At 54.5% G+C, this 15,609-nt stretch overlaps 2 protein-coding genes across 2 annotated transcripts; one reads left to right on the forward strand and one right to left on the reverse strand.

Annotated features, from left to right (window-relative positions):
* Positions 1–649: 649 nt before the first annotated feature.
* On the reverse strand, positions 650–5,788 carry LOC131568358 (parathyroid hormone/parathyroid hormone-related peptide receptor-like). The gene is made up of 13 exons (XM_058820395.1): positions 5,717–5,788; positions 4,737–4,842; positions 4,243–4,353; positions 4,001–4,125; positions 3,768–3,862; positions 3,296–3,470; positions 2,803–2,956; positions 2,594–2,654; positions 1,991–2,057; positions 1,655–1,753; positions 1,270–1,407; positions 1,143–1,184; positions 650–970 (listed from the first exon to the last, which is right to left on the reverse strand). Exons 1-13 carry the CDS (start codon positions 5,786–5,788, stop codon positions 650–652), a joined length of 1,566 nt encoding a protein of 521 aa, XP_058676378.1.
* A 2,754-nt stretch (positions 5,789–8,542) lies between these two features.
* Positions 8,543–13,497, forward strand: LOC131568377 (myosin light chain, embryonic). The gene is made up of 7 exons (XM_058820421.1): positions 8,543–8,710; positions 9,508–9,535; positions 10,113–10,262; positions 10,797–10,970; positions 11,369–11,446; positions 12,154–12,197; positions 13,290–13,497. The coding sequence occupies exons 1-6, from the start codon at positions 8,624–8,626 to the stop codon at positions 12,180–12,182; spliced, it is 546 nt and encodes a 181-aa protein (XP_058676404.1). The 5' UTR covers positions 8,543–8,623; the 3' UTR covers positions 12,183–12,197; positions 13,290–13,497.
* Positions 13,498–15,609: the final 2,112 nt, after the last annotated feature.

Below are 15,609 nucleotides of genomic sequence, written 5' to 3' on the forward strand. Positions count from 1 at the left end.
ATTCACTTCATAACCTGCAGTGAGATGACAGGGCCAGGACAGTTGCATGCAGGGGCCTTTGTGGTAATGGATGAAGTGTTGGGGATTCAAGTGTTCCCTGCACCCTTCCAGGCCATAAAGTTTGTTCCTGCCTCCTTCATCCCACCCTGTCCCAGTGCCTCCCGCTCCAGTCTGTGGTAGTGTGTTGGTGTTCACTCCATCCATGAGGGCAGGGTGAGGTGCAGAACAGCCCCACGGGCACTCTGTGCTCCCCTGGCTGGACAAGGCTGGAGCTGGTGCTGGGTGGGGGAGTCCGAGGCAGGATCTGGCTCATGGGATGGCCTTTATCCCCCTGGAGATGTCACCTCCCACTTGTGGGGGTAGGAGGGAGCACGGTGGTGTCTCCTGGTGAGGACTCAAGGCTTTGCATGCACAGAGATCACATCAGTCACTCGCACGTGGAGGAGAATGAGGTTTCATGGTTTGTTTTTGGGCCGGGGTGGATGAGGAGTGAGAGTTCGTGGTCCCTTTGCACCCTGGTTCTGATGGAGAGGGAGGTGGGTTGTTCTGGCTGCTGTCCCAGCCCTCGCTCTCCATTCAAGTGTAAGCAGAGCCCGAAGTGTGAGGATCGGCTTCCTTCCAGGCCCATGTGAGAAATCCACCCTCCGCTTCACAGCATCGTCTCCAGCTCCTTGCTGGGCTTGGGGTGGCACTGAGTCAGCTCTGTCAAATCCCCCGTGTGTTCCCCCCGGCCCCTCTGGCTCAGTTCCTGCGCGGGGATGGAGCCGGGGATGGAGCCGGGCGGGCGGGGCCGGTTCGGGAGCAGCATCCCCCGGGTGCCGCCCGCTGCCCGTCCCGCCAGGCTGGTGCTGAGGCTCTGCGGGGCCCGGCAGCCCCGGCCGGCGCAGCAGCAGCTCCCGGGCCGCGCCGGCTGCCCCAGGTGCAGCGCCAGGAGCCTGCGGAAATGAGCCTTCTTGATCTCGGCCTGCACCTGGGGGAGCAGAGGGGGTGCTGTGCCCGGGACAGCAAAACCGCCTTGCCTGGCCCTTTTCCCTCCCTTTCCCTCCAAATCCTATTGAGAGGGATGCGTCTGAGCTTTTTGCTCTGGTTATCACAGCCTGGGGCTGGAACAGGGAGCTTAGCTCCTCACTCTTCCCACTTACCTCCCCATTGCAAAAGCAGTAGATAAAAGCCACAAAGAAACCCTGCCAAGAGACCGAAAGAGGTGGAGTGTGAGGTCCCTGAGCCTCCCTGGATGAACATCCCTCAGTGCTGGGAGTGTCAGCCCACCTGGGAGGAGTTAAAGAGCATCTCGTAGTGCATCTGGATCTGCCACAGGAGCCCGGAGACCTCGGTGTAGGGCGTGGCCATGAACACCACGTAGTGCACTCCGAAAAGCGGCATCAGCACCAGCGTGGACTTGAGCAGCTTCCTGAAAGGAGAGACCTCAGAGCCATTCCCCAGGGCCTGCAGGGCAGCTCCCAGCCCCACAATGGCCAGGCTGGAGGTGGGAGCAGAAAGAGCTCAGAACTCCAGAGCCAGGCCTCAATCCAGCGGCTGCCGCTGTCCTGCCACCCTTCCTCACTCCTGCAGCCCTTCCCACACCTCTGCTCCTCCTCCTCGGGGAGCCATCCTGGCTGAGCAGGCAGGACACGAGGCTTTGGTGCTGCTGCACTTGCCTGTACTGCTGCCTGGGGTCCAGCTTGCCCGTGGTGCTCTCCCAGAGCTTGGAGGCCAACACCCGGACGATGTTGAGGAAGAGGAAGAAGTTCACCTGCCAAGAGACACCCAGGGTGGTGGTGGGGTCTGCCCGAGGAGCCCCAGGGACACAGACAGGCAGCTCTGGGTGAGGTGTAGGCAGGGACATGGCAGTGATGCTGTGGTCAGAGCAGGAAGGAGCAGAGCCCCTGGATCCCTCTGGGCTCTCCCTGGGTGCTGGAGTGGCTGGGACAAAACTCCAGTGACCTCCTTCCCCAAAAGGAATTTGGAGGTTCATCCACAGGATTCTTACCACGACTGCAGCCAGGATGGGGACCTGATAAATCCACTTCATGTTCCCTGCACTGAGGTCCCAGCACCTGAGAAGACCAGTAAAGAAACTCCTTGGAGAAACCTGACTCCACTGGGAAGGATGGCTCCCTGTACCCCTAACCACCCCAGCACCCCCAACTCCCAATCTCCACCCCTTAATGGGCTTTGTGTAAATCTTGAGCTGTGGCTACAAGCATTTATAACCATCATGGTGGGGCAAAGCAGCTTTAAATGAGCATTAATGTTCCTGAGGGCTCCTTGGCCACTTCATCCCAAACCCCTATTGTTCATACGATGGCCTTTCTCCTTTTAAAATGTCTCACTCCCGAATGTGCCCTTTAGCATCCATCTCTGCTGTTTATTGATCAATTTATGCTGCAAACCTGCATCCACCATCCTCCCAAAACCACTATCACTCTGCATTACTGACAGTTCTATGAACAAGCCTTGAATATGTGTTCCATCCTGTTGTTCTTTTTGAAAATTTTCATTTCCATAAAGCTCTGGTGCCCACAGATACTTTGCTGGCATTTGCAGCCACTCTTCCCCTCCCAGAGGCCCTGGAGAAGGTGGGTGTACATACTGTGTGTCTGCCAGCGAGGCCCTGACGCTGGCCCAGATGGACACAAACACAGCAGGGAGACCTGGAAGGGCAGGGACAGAGTGAGGAGCAGGGTTGGAGCATCACCTTTGCACATCCAAGCAGTTCCTGCATCCCACTGCCCTTCCCAGGGTGCTCAGTGCTGCTCGGCCATGCCACAGCTCCCGATTGGGGCTGGGGTCTGTGCTCACCCCAGCCAATGATGATGAGGACCCACAGGTAGTTCTTGTTGGAGAGGAAGGCCATGAAGATCAGGCTGTGCAGGTAGAGACCTTCCACCAGGATCCAGTAGTGGTTGGTGGCCAGAAAATAGAGGAACAGAGTCACCACCACCTTGCAGCCAACCTGTGGGAGATGCCTGTGTCAGGCTGGTCCCCAAAAGCAAAACCTGGTGGCTTTTGCTTTCTGGTCATCAAAACCCAGCTGTGCCCCATGTTCTTCTTGCAGAGACCTGCATCTCCTCTGGGATATTCCAGCATCTTCCTTCCCACAGGACAGGTATTCCCTGTACACAGGCCAAGGTACTCTGTGGCTCTGGTCTCCAGGACAGGGAGGAGCTGGGCAGAGCCAAACTGGACCTTCATCCCCTCCCCCTGAGCAGCACAGCCCAGCCTGGGAGAATCCCAAGCACATCTCATTGCAGCAGGGCTCCCAAATCCCCCTTTCCCCCCATGCACCACTTGCCAGGTGTGCCCGCTGTCCTGGCAAGGGAGCCCTGAAGTCGTCCTCCCTCCTGTCGGCATCGCTGGGCGCCGTGCCCGAGTAGAGCACCAGGTCCTTCAGGAAGATGCTGAGGGCCCGGCAGATGAAGGAGGTGAAGAGGTGCACGTGGATGTAATTCCGTGTGCAGTGCAGGCGCCTGCAGAGAAGGGATGTGACCCAACCAAACCCCAGCTGCCCAACCACACTCGGGCTCAGGCAATGGGGGCTCTCAGAGGGGGCTCTGGGGTGTCTGGGCACAGAAACCACAGCTGGGAGCAAGGGTGGAGAGATCAGGAGCTGGTCACACTGGGGATGTTTGGGGCTTTGGGAAGTTGGCTGATGTTTGTGTTTGGTCTGGGGTTGTTCCCATTCCTTTGGGGGCTGCCCCCTCCCCAGGCTCATGTGTGTGGACAATGGGATGGGTTCCTGTTCTCCCACTTTGGCTTCTCCTTACTTGAAGTAGGAGAGGATGCAGACAGCGACGATGAGGGAGGCCAGGGAGATGGAGTAGCCCACGGTGTACATGAGGTGCAGGCGGTCAAACACCTCCTGGAAGAGAAGGACTGAGCTCCACCTCCCTGCCAGAGCACAGGGGCAGCAGGGCTGGTTTGAGGAGCAGGGAGGGAAGAGCCCCTGCCCCCAGCACTTCCCCTGGCCCCCATCACACCCCTGGACAAACAAGGTCACCTTCTGGTGGCTCCGGCTCTCGGAGGAGAAGAGCAGGGCACACTCGGTGTAGTTGGCCCAGGTCTTGTTGATGCTGAGAGCCATGGCCCAGGTCCCATAGGCACTGCAGTACCTGTAGGCGTGACCTGGGAAAAGCAACGAGCACTGTGGCAGCAGAAGGGCCCGTGGGAAGCCCAGACTTGTCCCTGCTCCGTGGATTGTCACCAGGGTGAGGTCACTCTCTGCCCAGGTACAAGACTTGCCTTTGTGGTTGAAGTCGTAGATGTAATCAGGGCAAGGCACTGACACCTCCTGGCTGGGGGAGCCCCTTGGCCAGCAGATGATCCCATCCCACTCTGGAGGGCAGCTGGGGTCTGGCCAAAGAGCAAAGACACATCTCACATCTCAAGCCTCAGCATAACCTCTGGCTTCCCCAGGTGTGTGCTGGACCAGGGGGAGGAAAACTCTGCCACAGATTCCCCTGGGCTGGGAGAGGGAGAAGCTGCCGGGAGCCAGGGGACACATCCCACCTCTTCCAGATGGGGCAAGGCCCCTCCCCAGCTCTCCTTTCTGGTGTACATGGAGCTGTCTGGAAAATGCTGGAGCCAGTGCTGGCTGCACCCAGAGCAGAGATGGTGCCATGAGCTCCACAAAGTGTCCTCAGCCCCATCCCACCCCCGCAGAGAGAACAGCATTCCCCATGGTGTAACCAGCTCCACCAGGGCTGGCTCACCCAAACACAGGGGAGGGACAATACCTTTGATCTTCTCCAGCTGGGCCTTTATGTCCCTCTGACACTTTTCCTTGGCCTCCACCAGGAGATAGATCTGCTCTTCTTTCGTGAGAACATCATCAGGATCGACCTGCCCAGACAAAACCCAAGTGTCACCCAAGTGACAGCCCCTTGGCTCAAGTCATGGCATGGCTGTGCTCTCCCAACCCTCTCCAGGAGAGTCAGGTTTGGGTGGCTTTGGGTACATTCAACAACACAGGGGGAAGAAAAAGCTCTTCCTGCATTCCTGCTCTCATTTTTCCCTCTTCCAAAGCTGATGCTGACCCCAAGCCCCTTCCCACCCTCTCCATGGTCATTCCTGCTCATGGTTATATGCAGAAATCAGTGGGGCTTCTGCCCCAGCTCCCTGTCACCCACCACCAGCAGTGCTGGGTGTCCCTGTTGCCCGTGCTGAGCTGGACAAAGCTGAGCTGACCAGGATGGGGACACAGCTTTGGAAGTGAACAGGAGCTGGGATGCAGAAGGGTCACTTTCCCCAGACTGCCTCCAGTGAGAACAGCCAATCTGGCCCCAGAGAGGAGATCCAGGACTCCCAGCCATGCTCTTCCCCAAAGCAGCATCCGGGTGGGTGAATGGGGGCAGGAGAGGGATCCTGGGGGTGCATCAGCAGGATGGGGCCCTGGCTGTGGGAGTCTCACTGGCTGTGCCCAGCTCTGCCTCCAGCCCCTCCTGCAGTGCCCGTAATGCGCCCGCTCCGCTCCCCCGATCTCCGGGGCACCGACCCCTGCCCTGGATGTGTCCAAGAAATGGAAAAGCCATCACGCTGCAGTGCCTCCATGGCTGCTGGAAAGCTTTTAGCAGCAGTGGAGATGCTCTCCCCCCCTGCCCAGCAGCTCTGCAGAGCAGGACAGAGCCGGGAGCACAGCCAGCCCTGCCCGGGCCAGCGGCACAGCATTTAAAGCCAGGAGAGGGAGGGGGGGAGCCCCGGGGCCACGCAGACTTACCAGAGCCGAGCTCAGGAGGCAGCAGCAGAGGAGAGTCACCAGGATGCCTCTCACAGTGCCAGATGTCCCCATGGTGCCACCGTGTCACTCGGATGGAGACTTCAGGGAGCAGAACGGCTGCCAGTGGTGGAGAGGGCTGGCGTGCTCAGCAGGACAGAGCATCTTCTGGGAGCACCCTCCTGGCTGCCAGCCCCACTGAGGTGAGGGGGCACTGGGGGCACAGCCCGTCCCTGGGAGATCAGGGCTGGGTGAGTTCCTTGTCCCTGTGGGATCCCTAAAGGGATCTGCTCACAGGCTCTCCAGGCAGGGGGGTTTCTCCCCCACCATGCTTGATCCTATTTTCTCTTTGTGTCTTGCCTGCTTTAAGCAGCTCCAGGAGCGTGTGCAAACAATTCCCGTTCGGATGGGGATGGCAGAGGTTTATTGGCTTAGCCCAAGGTGCTAAAATCCTCTTCATTCAAGGCAGATTCCTCTTCTCTTTTCAGAAACTTCTCTCACTGCTCGGTGGCTCATTTTTCAGCTGTCACAGCATTCCCCCACGGCCCCCATGCTCCTAAGTCCCTTCTGGCCCCAGACTGGTCCCAAGTAGCGGGAGGAAGGTGGGGAAAATGCCAGCGAGGTGGCTGGAGGCAGCGAGGCAGAGGGTGCAAGCACGTGAGCCGCACCTCGAGCTGATGCTCCTGCGATGGGATGTCTTTCAGGCAGACGCCAGTTTAACCCTTTTCCTTCTCCAGGGGCTGGGGTGTGTTTTAGGGATATGCTGGGATCTGTCCTGCTCTCCCAGGCACCCACAGTGACCTCAGGGCACATCTGCATTCAGTGTCCTCGGGAGAGGGGCTGGAGGCTCCATCCTGGGGCAGGGGGTGGAGGGAGCAGCCACCCAGATGGGGTCCCACACCATCACTGGGCATCAGGTCAGAGCTGGTCCCACTGCAGCTGTCACCATGCCTTGTCACCTGCATCCCCCCTGGCATGGCCCCAGGGCTGTCCCCAGCCTTTCAGGGTCATGCTGATGCCCAGCTTGCTCTCATCACCCAGCCAGTTCCAACACCCTGTGACCCCCAGCAGCCCGAGCGTCCCCCCAGGCACAGAGTGAGGCACAGAGAGAGGGGAGCCCTCTTTCCCCAGGCAGGTTGTCATTAGTGGGATGAGGCTGGAATTCAGCAGCCCAGTGCCAAATCCCTGGAACAGCAGCTCCCAGCCTGGGCCCCTCCCCGGGCGCACACAATCCATGTTCAGACACGGCTCTTGCTGCCTCTGTGAGTGCCCCAGTCCTGCACAGAGCAGCAGAGCCCCCCAAGCCTTCCTTGGGGTATTCCTGGCAAGGCAGCTCGCTCTGCTCCCAGCCTGAGCCCCCTGACCGTGTGATAAGGGTCAGAGCCTGGCCAAGGGAACACAGCAAACCCCAAGGGCTCAGGAGGGGCTGCTGCTCCTGCTGAGGAATCAGACAGCAAAACGAGCCCCACGGTGGCCCTCAGCTGAAAATCAAGGAGGGACTGGGGACATTGTCTGCAGCTGCCTGTGTCCACTGCCCGAGCCACGGCGTGGGTGTGACACCAGCTCTGCCAGCGGCTCCTTGGGATGCTGCACAGGCACAGAGGGTGAGCAAGGGACAAACAGTCAGACTGAACCATGAATGTTTTCTGAAGGCTCTGCTGGGTCTAATTTCTGACCCAGAAGCTGCTGGGGGGTGAAGATGGAGTTAAGGTGAGGTTATTTTGGTGTCGATGGATGCTGAGGGGGAGGCAGCTCAGGGGCAATTTAATTCCTGACCCAGGCTCTGAGTTCAAACTTAGCAAAACATGTTGAGTTTTTTTGCTAAATGACTATATTCTAGAGAGCTCTGGAAAGCAATGATTGCAAATGACACCCATCCAGCCCCCTCAGCCCCCCAGTCTCTGCTAGCAATGAGGAGATGATGGCACACAGAGAATTCCCAGCAGTTTGTGGCTGCTCCCTCCTCCAGAATGACCCCCATAACTCCTCCTTTGCCCTGGTGCCCCACACATCTTATCTAAGTTGATGGTTTAGAATGTCTCAGTAAAACCCTCAAGCCCCATTTTCTGGGATGCTGAACTTCAGTGAGTTCTGTGCCTTTGTGAGCCCTCACTTGGGAGAGGAGGGTGAGAGCAGGAGCATCTCCCACCAGAGCCTGCCCAGCGTCTGGAGAGGAGCCAAATGGAGACTCCATCTGCCCCGCAGGTTTGGGAGGTGCTTGGGATGGGTTGTGCAAAGCTGGGAAAGATTTGTGCTTTGGCCATCATTTCCATCTCCTCATTAGCCACCCCTGAGGGAGGTGAGCACCTACACTGGTCTTTTCCAGGGCTCAAGCTCACCCCTGGGGAGAGACTGGGACAAAGCAGACCCTGAGCACGAGGCCAAGGGAGTGTTCAGAGAGTTGTGAGCTCCTTTGAAGCAGCACTTTGTAAATCCTGCTCTTAGAAGGGCTCTGCAGCGCTGGCCCTCGCAGCCTGCCCGCAGACAGGCGCATTTCACCGTGGCTATCAGGGCAGGTTTATCAGCCATCCTGTTGCTATTTTCTTGCCTGGCCCCCGTGGCCATCCGCGTTTAGGTTTCAGCGATCATTTAGCAAGCAGCCCCCATGCAGCCCACCCGGTGCAGGTGCTGGAGGGGGACATGTCCCCCCTGTACAGCTGAGGGGGGGGGCTGGTGGCTCCGTGGAGCCAGGAGCCGATGACAATGGGCAATTGTCAAATTGGGGCCCCTCTCGTTTGAGTTTTCTTCCTTTTATAGTAAGTAGCAGTTGCTCCAGCAGCTGGCCTGCCCCTCCAGGGTGAGCACTGGGCTCCGTATATAAGGGAAGGAGCAGCCTTTGCTTTTCATCCCTCGGTTCCTTCCCTCGCTGGGCGGCACGACTCATCCCGCACCTCCGCGAATCCCGGCGCGATGCCGCTCAAGAAACCCGACCCGAGGAAGGAAGCGGCCAAAGCAGCTCCCGGCCCGGAGCCTGCCTTCGATCCCAAGAGCGTGAAGGTGAGTGAGGAATGAAGACGTCACCGTGTTTCTCTGTGCCTGTCATCTGCCAGGCACAGGCGATGCAAAGCGCTCTGCAAACGGCATTAGCCAGGCTGCAAGCCAGCCTTGGGAGGGGAAAATTATGCGATTGTGTGGATGCAGCAGGCTGGGAGTGATGCTGTCCTCGCTGGGGAGATGTCTCAGTGGAGGGAACCAGGACACCACTCCCAGAGCTGCGGCTGCAGTCAAACCCCCCCCGTGTCGGGGCCTCAGGAGCAGTAAAAAGCTGCTCTGCCACCCACTGTCTCCATCACAAAGTATTTTGTTGCCTGTGTTGCCTCCCCCACATAAGAGCATCCTTTATCTGACAGCTCCACAACAGGAACTCACTTTTTCCATGATTCCTCAGGATACTTCAATTTTTAAGCCATAGCTGTGGCAGGAGAGTTATTAAGAGCAGGCTCAGCATGGAGGCTGTTTAATCACTTGAACTTGCGATCAGGCCCTAAAATAATGCCCTTTACACCCAAAATAATCCTGACTGTGGTCTGAGCATCCCTCCTTGCCTGCCAGGTAGCATCCCACCCTGCTGCTGCCAGCTGTGCTCTCCACAGGGATGTCAGCTCCACAGCAAGGGCAGAAGCAGTCGGGGACACAGCTCAGCCAGACATGGCATGGCATAGAAATGGGACATGGCACGGATATGGCCCCCTGCTCTGAGCCTGGGGGGGCAGAGGTCCAGAGGGGAGAGTTCCTTTGCTCCCTCCAGCAGCAGTCCACTTCTTACGCCCAGCTCTGCTTCCTTCTCTTTACAGATTGAATTCACGGCAGAGCAGATTGAAGGTAAGTGCTGAGTTCAGCTTCTCTCGGAGATGGCTTTAGAAATGGGGAATCCTTTTTCCAGGTAGTTTTCACCACAGACTTAAGAGCTGAGGCCCCACACGCTAAACCCCCTTTTGCGGGAGAGGCCAGCAGGATCCAGAGCCTGGCAGGGAAAAGGTATTTTTCATTCATAGTGCAAGATGCAGCCTGGGTCAAAGTCAGGGAGTCTGGTGAGAGCAACAGCCTCTGGTAATACAGGGACAGCCCCAGAGAGTGGAGATCCGAGTGGAAAAGGGGATAAGTACGGATGTCCTGCAGCAAAGCCAGCTGCTGAGAGTGCAGGGATCCAGCAGGTCACCCAGCCAGCTCTGCAGAGGTGACAAAACCTGCTCAAGCAGCCAAGTGACTCTCTAAGGAGTCTGGCAAACCTTAGCCCACATTGTGCAAGCTCACTCGGGGCTGGATGCATTCAGAGGGCACAACGTGCACGTGTCTGTCTGTCCTTTGTCCCTGTCCCCTTGTCCCTTCCCTGCCTGCCAGGCACGATGTGCTTCCCTGGCGTGGGAATGGGGCTGCTCTGAGCTCTTGTTCCCTGCAGAGTTCAGAGAAGCCTTCGGGCTGTTTGACCGGACGCCTGCGGGGACGATGCAGATCAGCTACGGCCAGTGCGGGGACGTCCTGCGGGCCCTCGGCCACAACCCCACCAACGCTGAGGTCCTCAAGGTGCTGGGCAGGCCCAAACCAGAAGGTGACAGCAAGCTGGGGACAGGGTGGGACAAACAATTCCTGTGCTCCCTGTCAGCAAGTAGAGGGTTACATTCCCTGTAGGAAGAACCCTGCAAGGAGAAGGAACTGGGAAGGAAATTATGCAGACAGGCTTCATTCCTGTGTGATTCCTTCACTCCCTTCTCCATACCATGGGGGATGACTTAGGGGATAGGCAGTCCTCACACAGGAATGGTGGCAAGTGATGCTTAGCAGACTGAACTGGTGCAAACTGGTATAACCAGACCAGTCCCGGTGTGGTCACATTACTGTGATGACAGATGACCCACCTGATGGTTTAGTTTTGCGCTGATATCAGGGGTGTCTGTGCAGTCCCCTTATGTTAATACTTCATTCCTCATAAGGATCTTCCAATCTCAACTCTAATACAATAGTTCTGTCTCCTCATGGGGTTTCTCTGATGGAAAAGATACCAAGAGAGTTAATCAGGAGACCCTCAGAGGCTGAATTCAGCCCTGTGAGGGTTCATATCTGACCCCATCTCCTCCTCTTCCAGAAATGAACACAAAGATGCTGGACTTTGAGACCTTCCTGCCCATCCTGCAGCACTTCACCCGCAACAAGGAGCAGGGCACCTTCGAGGACTTTGTGGAAGGGCTGCGTGTCTTTGACAAGGAGGGCAACGGGATGGTGATGGGGGCTGAGCTGCGCCACGTGCTGGTCACGCTGGGTAAGGCTGCCCCGGGGGCAAGGCGTGAGCCCCGAGCTGTGTCTGGGCAAGAGGCTGAGGGAGCTGCCGGGTGTCACACATCACAGAGGCCCTTTTCACTCTGCTGCTCACAGGCTCTTGTAGGAGTCATTGGTTGTGAATGTGTGGCCATTTCCACCTCATGGCACAGCTTCATGCATGACCCAGGCAATATGGGGACTCCGGAACAGCCTCAGTAATCAGACAACAGCTGCAGTGTGGTTCTCTCTCCACCATCTCCCACCAGCATTCCTCAGTAGTGGCACACAGCTCTGCTTTAATGCCCTTCTCCTCCCTCTGGTGTCTCTGGTTATCTGGAAGAAAGGCAAGTCCTGTCAGGCTGAAAATCCTTCCCTCACCTCTCCATCCTCCTGTTCCAGGAGAGAAGATGACAGAAAGTGAGGTGGAGCAGCTCATGGCAGGGCAGGAAGATGCCAATGGCTGTATCAACTATGAAGGTAAGGGCAGGACATTCCCACTGGGGCCATCTCAGACACGGCTGTCTTGTCTTAGGGTGCAAAATGCATCCTCTGCAAGGGCTCTGCTTGGACCTGATGTTCTCAATGGTCTTTTCTAACCTTAATATTCCATGATTCTGTGACACTGGTGGACCACCCTCCAAAGCCTTTCCAAAAAAGCACTGAGACATGTCAGCTGGGGTGGGAACAAGGTGCTTGTGCCAGTGATTTCCAGGAAAAGCAGCTGAAGACAGCATGTTTCCAAGGAGTTCAGGGCTGTTTTATCCACAGTTTTGGCACTGTTTTGTTGCAATCTATTGAAAATAAACAAAGCCAGCATCTTTCCCAGCAGAGGCTAATTGGGAACATTTGGAGACCTGGATCACTCGCTGCTCCAAGAGGGTGAAAATCTGGAATAGGAGGTGGTTAAATTTAGGAACCCTTAAAAGCAGAGAGCAGTGAGGAAAAGAGGGGACCCATTTCCCTTGGCCTCAGAAAAATGGGGATAATGGTACTGGCTCATCTCCAAGGGTTGGCATCACTCTGACCAGGCTGGGGATGGCATGCAAACAGTGGGAACAGAAAGAGGAATATTAGCCCTGGCACAGCATCCCTTTCATCCCTGGGGGTCCGGGCTGGGGTCCCCCCTGCTGCCTCCTCCCAGCTCACAGCATGTCCTGACCCCTCACATTCTCATTTCTCCTCAGCTTTTGTCAAGCACATCATGTCTGGCTGAAAGGAGAAACTTCAGGTGAGTTCAGTGGTGTCTCCTGCTGCTCACTCCAAAATTGGAAATCCTGCAAGTAACAGCCAGGGGCAGGGAAGCCAAAACCCAAACCTGCAGTGGATTAATGCCACAGGAATAATCCCAGCTCTGAAGGCACAAAAGTTATGTTGATGACAAGAATTTCATTTGTAACTCCTGCCAATTAAAATTTATCAGGACAGAATCACAACTATGATGGTCCTTTGTGGTCTGGGTAATTGGGTGGAGTCTCTGCTTGGAAAGAAAAAGGTGGTTTAGGGTGCCAAGTTTTCTAACATGCCAGAAGCTGAGGGGGTCAACAGCAGCCTGTGGAAATCAATATTTTTAAACCTGCATCAGTGAATGACTCGATGCTAAGAAAATATTTAGTACTTAGAGAGGAAATTTCCAAACTGAGAAATATCAACATTCCCATTATGTTACAAAGAATAAGGAAAATGTACCACGGATGTTTGTTAAACTTTTTCATGTTCCTTAAGATCTGCCTGAGGAAAACAAAGAAACATTGCTAAGGGGATGAGGTTTCTTTGAGCTTGAATTATCCCTCTAAAATCTACTCAATTGAAAAGAAAATCCAAATTGCTGCCTGGCCCCAGCTTCCCCGCCAATTTCTTATGATTTCATTATCTATTTAATTTTTTAAACACTTCTCCTGCCTCTCAGCTATATAAAAGGCAGGAGGCCAGGGGGCAAAAAAGGGTAAAAATGACCTTCAGATAGTGCTAAATACACAAATTAAACATTTAAAAATCTCTCTCCTCCCAAAATCTCTTTAAACATCAGAAGGTTAAATGCAGACAGACAGAAGTCTGAACTTTGAATGTTCAGCTTCCTTTTTATCTCCTTTTTAATCCATTTCTCACCAGTTCCTGTTCATCAGCTCAGCAATATAGATGGCTGGGTGGCACACACTGACAGGAGATTTAATTCTTCACGTAACTATTTGCATATAAAACTCTTTTTAAAATGGTATTGAATTACAGCTTTTGACATTTTGGGTTCATCTGAGAAAGAATATTCTGAATACTCTCATCCCAAAGATTCTTTGCATTCACACCTCTCCCATTTGTCTCCCAGGCTCTCAGGAATGCTTGAACCCACCAAGAAGAGAAGATTCCTCCATGCATGTCCTTTCCCTGGATGTTTTGCCTAAGCCATCATTGGCCACCACGTGTGTGTGCCTGGGCCTGGTACTCAGTGACATATCTGCAACTAGGTTTTAAACCTCAAGTTACTCTTTTCAGGTTTTTGCTGTGATATTTGTCTCATTAAATTTCATTCCTTCCTCCCCTATATGGTTTGTCTGCTTTGGCTTGGGTCTACTTATTGACACGGTGGGTGGAGGAGACCCCTTGGTAACAGGGTACTTCCATGGAGAGGGGGGAAAAGGCAGGATTGCAAAGAGTTCAGACTTGTAAATGAGGATCCTCACCCCACCTTTGGCATTGGTCAGGAGCTGGGCTGCAGCCTGGTTGCCTCTGGCTGATGCAGACCTGGAGCAAGGAGAGCCCAAGGGGCAGCTTGCATCAAAGACACATCCTTTGGTTTTGGGAGGTTCCTAATTTCCTCTCTGCACTAAAACCAATCCTCTTCCAAAACTGTAGGCCATCCGTTCTTCATCACACTGTCCCACGAACATTCCCTCCAGGTCCAGGCTGAACAGCACTGGAGGAAAGAGGGAGAGGCCCTTAAAACCCCAAAACATCAGAAAAGCATGAAAATCATTCTTTGTTCTGTATCAATGAGACATCCAAAAGTCTAGTTTTGAAGGTTTTCAGAAAGTTGACTCGTGCTGAATCAGCAAGGGAGAAGAAAAATGGGGAAAGAACAGATATTTCTGGGCCAGGTCCACCCTCATGGGGTGTGGGTAATGTCCTGCCAGGATGGGGTCCCTGGATGGTTGTTCTCCAGGCAGATGGTGTGTTCCAGCCAGGAGCTGTCTGGGGCCTGTGTGATACAAGCTGGTGCCTCTCTCTCCCCCTCTTCCTACCTGCAAAGCAATCTTCAGAGCACCACCACAAGCGGTGAATAATTCATGACACATAACTCAGCCTTCCCATCAGCAGAACACCTGGGAGCAGAAAACACTTTCCTTTGATTTGTTCCTTATTCCAACGTCCTCCCTCGGCCTTTGACTAGAAACTGAAGGCACTTTGCTCCAATGTGTTGGCTTCAGCTGCCACTCGCTCGTTCCTGTGCAGTGACTGAGTAACAGCTGCTTCCAATTCCCACTGTTTGATTCAACCGCTCATAAAAAGCAACATAAGCTGTTTATAGATGCAAGATTAGATTTGAGCTCCCCTTTGTGCTATTCCCACAGCTTCCATGGGACAGGATCTGTGCACCTCGTGTTTTTAATGTGTTATCTGTGCTTTAACCCCCTAGAACACTGTGGTGACAGGGCCAGAAGGGACCCTGCTTGCTGCACACTCGCTCTGGGGTCACGTTTGTCCTTGTCACTGCTGTGGCACTGGCTCCTGCAGCAGAACGTGCTGTGGCAGAGAGGAATGGAGCAGAGGAGAGGTGGGGACCTGGCTCAGCTCACACAGGAAATCCACAGCAGGGACTGGGGGCCCTGGAGCTGTGATATCCCTGCTATAACCACAATATCCCTGCTGTAGCCATGATATTCCTGCTGTAGCCACAATATTCCTGCTGTAGCCATGATATTCCTGCTGTAGCCACAATATTCCTGCTGTAGCCATGATTTTCCTGCTGTAGCCATGATATTCCTGCTGTAGCTACAATATTTCTGCTATAACCACAATGTCCCTGCTGTAGCCATGATATTCCTGCTGTAGCCACAATATTCCTGCTGTAGCCATGATTTTCCTGCTGTAGCCACAATATTCCTGCTGTAGCCATGATACTCCTGCTGTAGCTACAATATTTCTGCTATAACCACAATATTTCTGCTGTAGCCATGATATTCCTGCTGTAGCTACAATATTTCTGCTATAACCACAATATTTCTGCTGTAGCCACGATATTCCTGCTGTAGCCATGATATTCCTGCTGTAACCATTATATTCCTGCTGTAGCCACAATATTCCTGCTGTAGCCATGATATTCCTGCTGTAACCATTATATTCCTGCTGTAGCCACAATATTCCTGCTGTAGCCATGATATTCCTGCTGTAACCATTATATTCCTGCTGTAACCATTATATTCCTGCTGTAGCCACGATATTCCTGCTGTAGCCATGATATTCCTGCTGTAACCATTATATTCCTGCTGTAGCCATGATTTTCCTGCTGTAGCCATGATTTTCCCGTACAGCCACGAGATCCCTCCTAGCCTTGGTATCTCTGCTAGCTGTGATATTCCTGCTGTAGCTGTGACATCCCTCCCTGCAAGCCAAGAGGCTGCACTCTCACTCCTCTGTGCAGAGCACAG

The sequence above is a fragment of the Ammospiza caudacuta genome, chromosome 27 (genome assembly GCF_027887145.1).
Source record: "Ammospiza caudacuta isolate bAmmCau1 chromosome 27, bAmmCau1.pri, whole genome shotgun sequence".
Classification (NCBI taxonomy): Eukaryota; Metazoa; Chordata; class Aves; order Passeriformes; family Passerellidae; genus Ammospiza; species Ammospiza caudacuta.

Excerpts from the sequence above, each read along its gene's own strand:
- LOC131568358 (XM_058820395.1), bottom strand. The coding sequence starts at position 5,788 with ATGGGGACATCTGGCACTGTGAGAGGCATCCTGGTGACTCTCCTCTGC. Across the intron at positions 3,863-4,000 it reads AGAGCCGGAGCCACCAGAAG|GAGGTGTTTGACCGCCTGCA; the intron begins GTGACCTTGTTT and ends CTTCTCTTCCAG. Across the intron at positions 3,471-3,767 it reads TGCATCCTCTCCTACTTCAA|GCGCCTGCACTGCACACGGA; the intron begins GTAAGGAGAAGC and ends CCTTCTCTGCAG.
- LOC131568377 (XM_058820421.1), top strand. The coding sequence starts at position 8,624 with ATGCCGCTCAAGAAACCCGACCCGAGGAAGGAAGCGGCCAAAGCAGCT. Across the intron at positions 9,536-10,112 it reads CACGGCAGAGCAGATTGAAG|AGTTCAGAGAAGCCTTCGGG; the intron begins GTAAGTGCTGAG and ends TGTTCCCTGCAG. Across the intron at positions 10,971-11,368 it reads CCACGTGCTGGTCACGCTGG|GAGAGAAGATGACAGAAAGT; the intron begins GTAAGGCTGCCC and ends CTCCTGTTCCAG.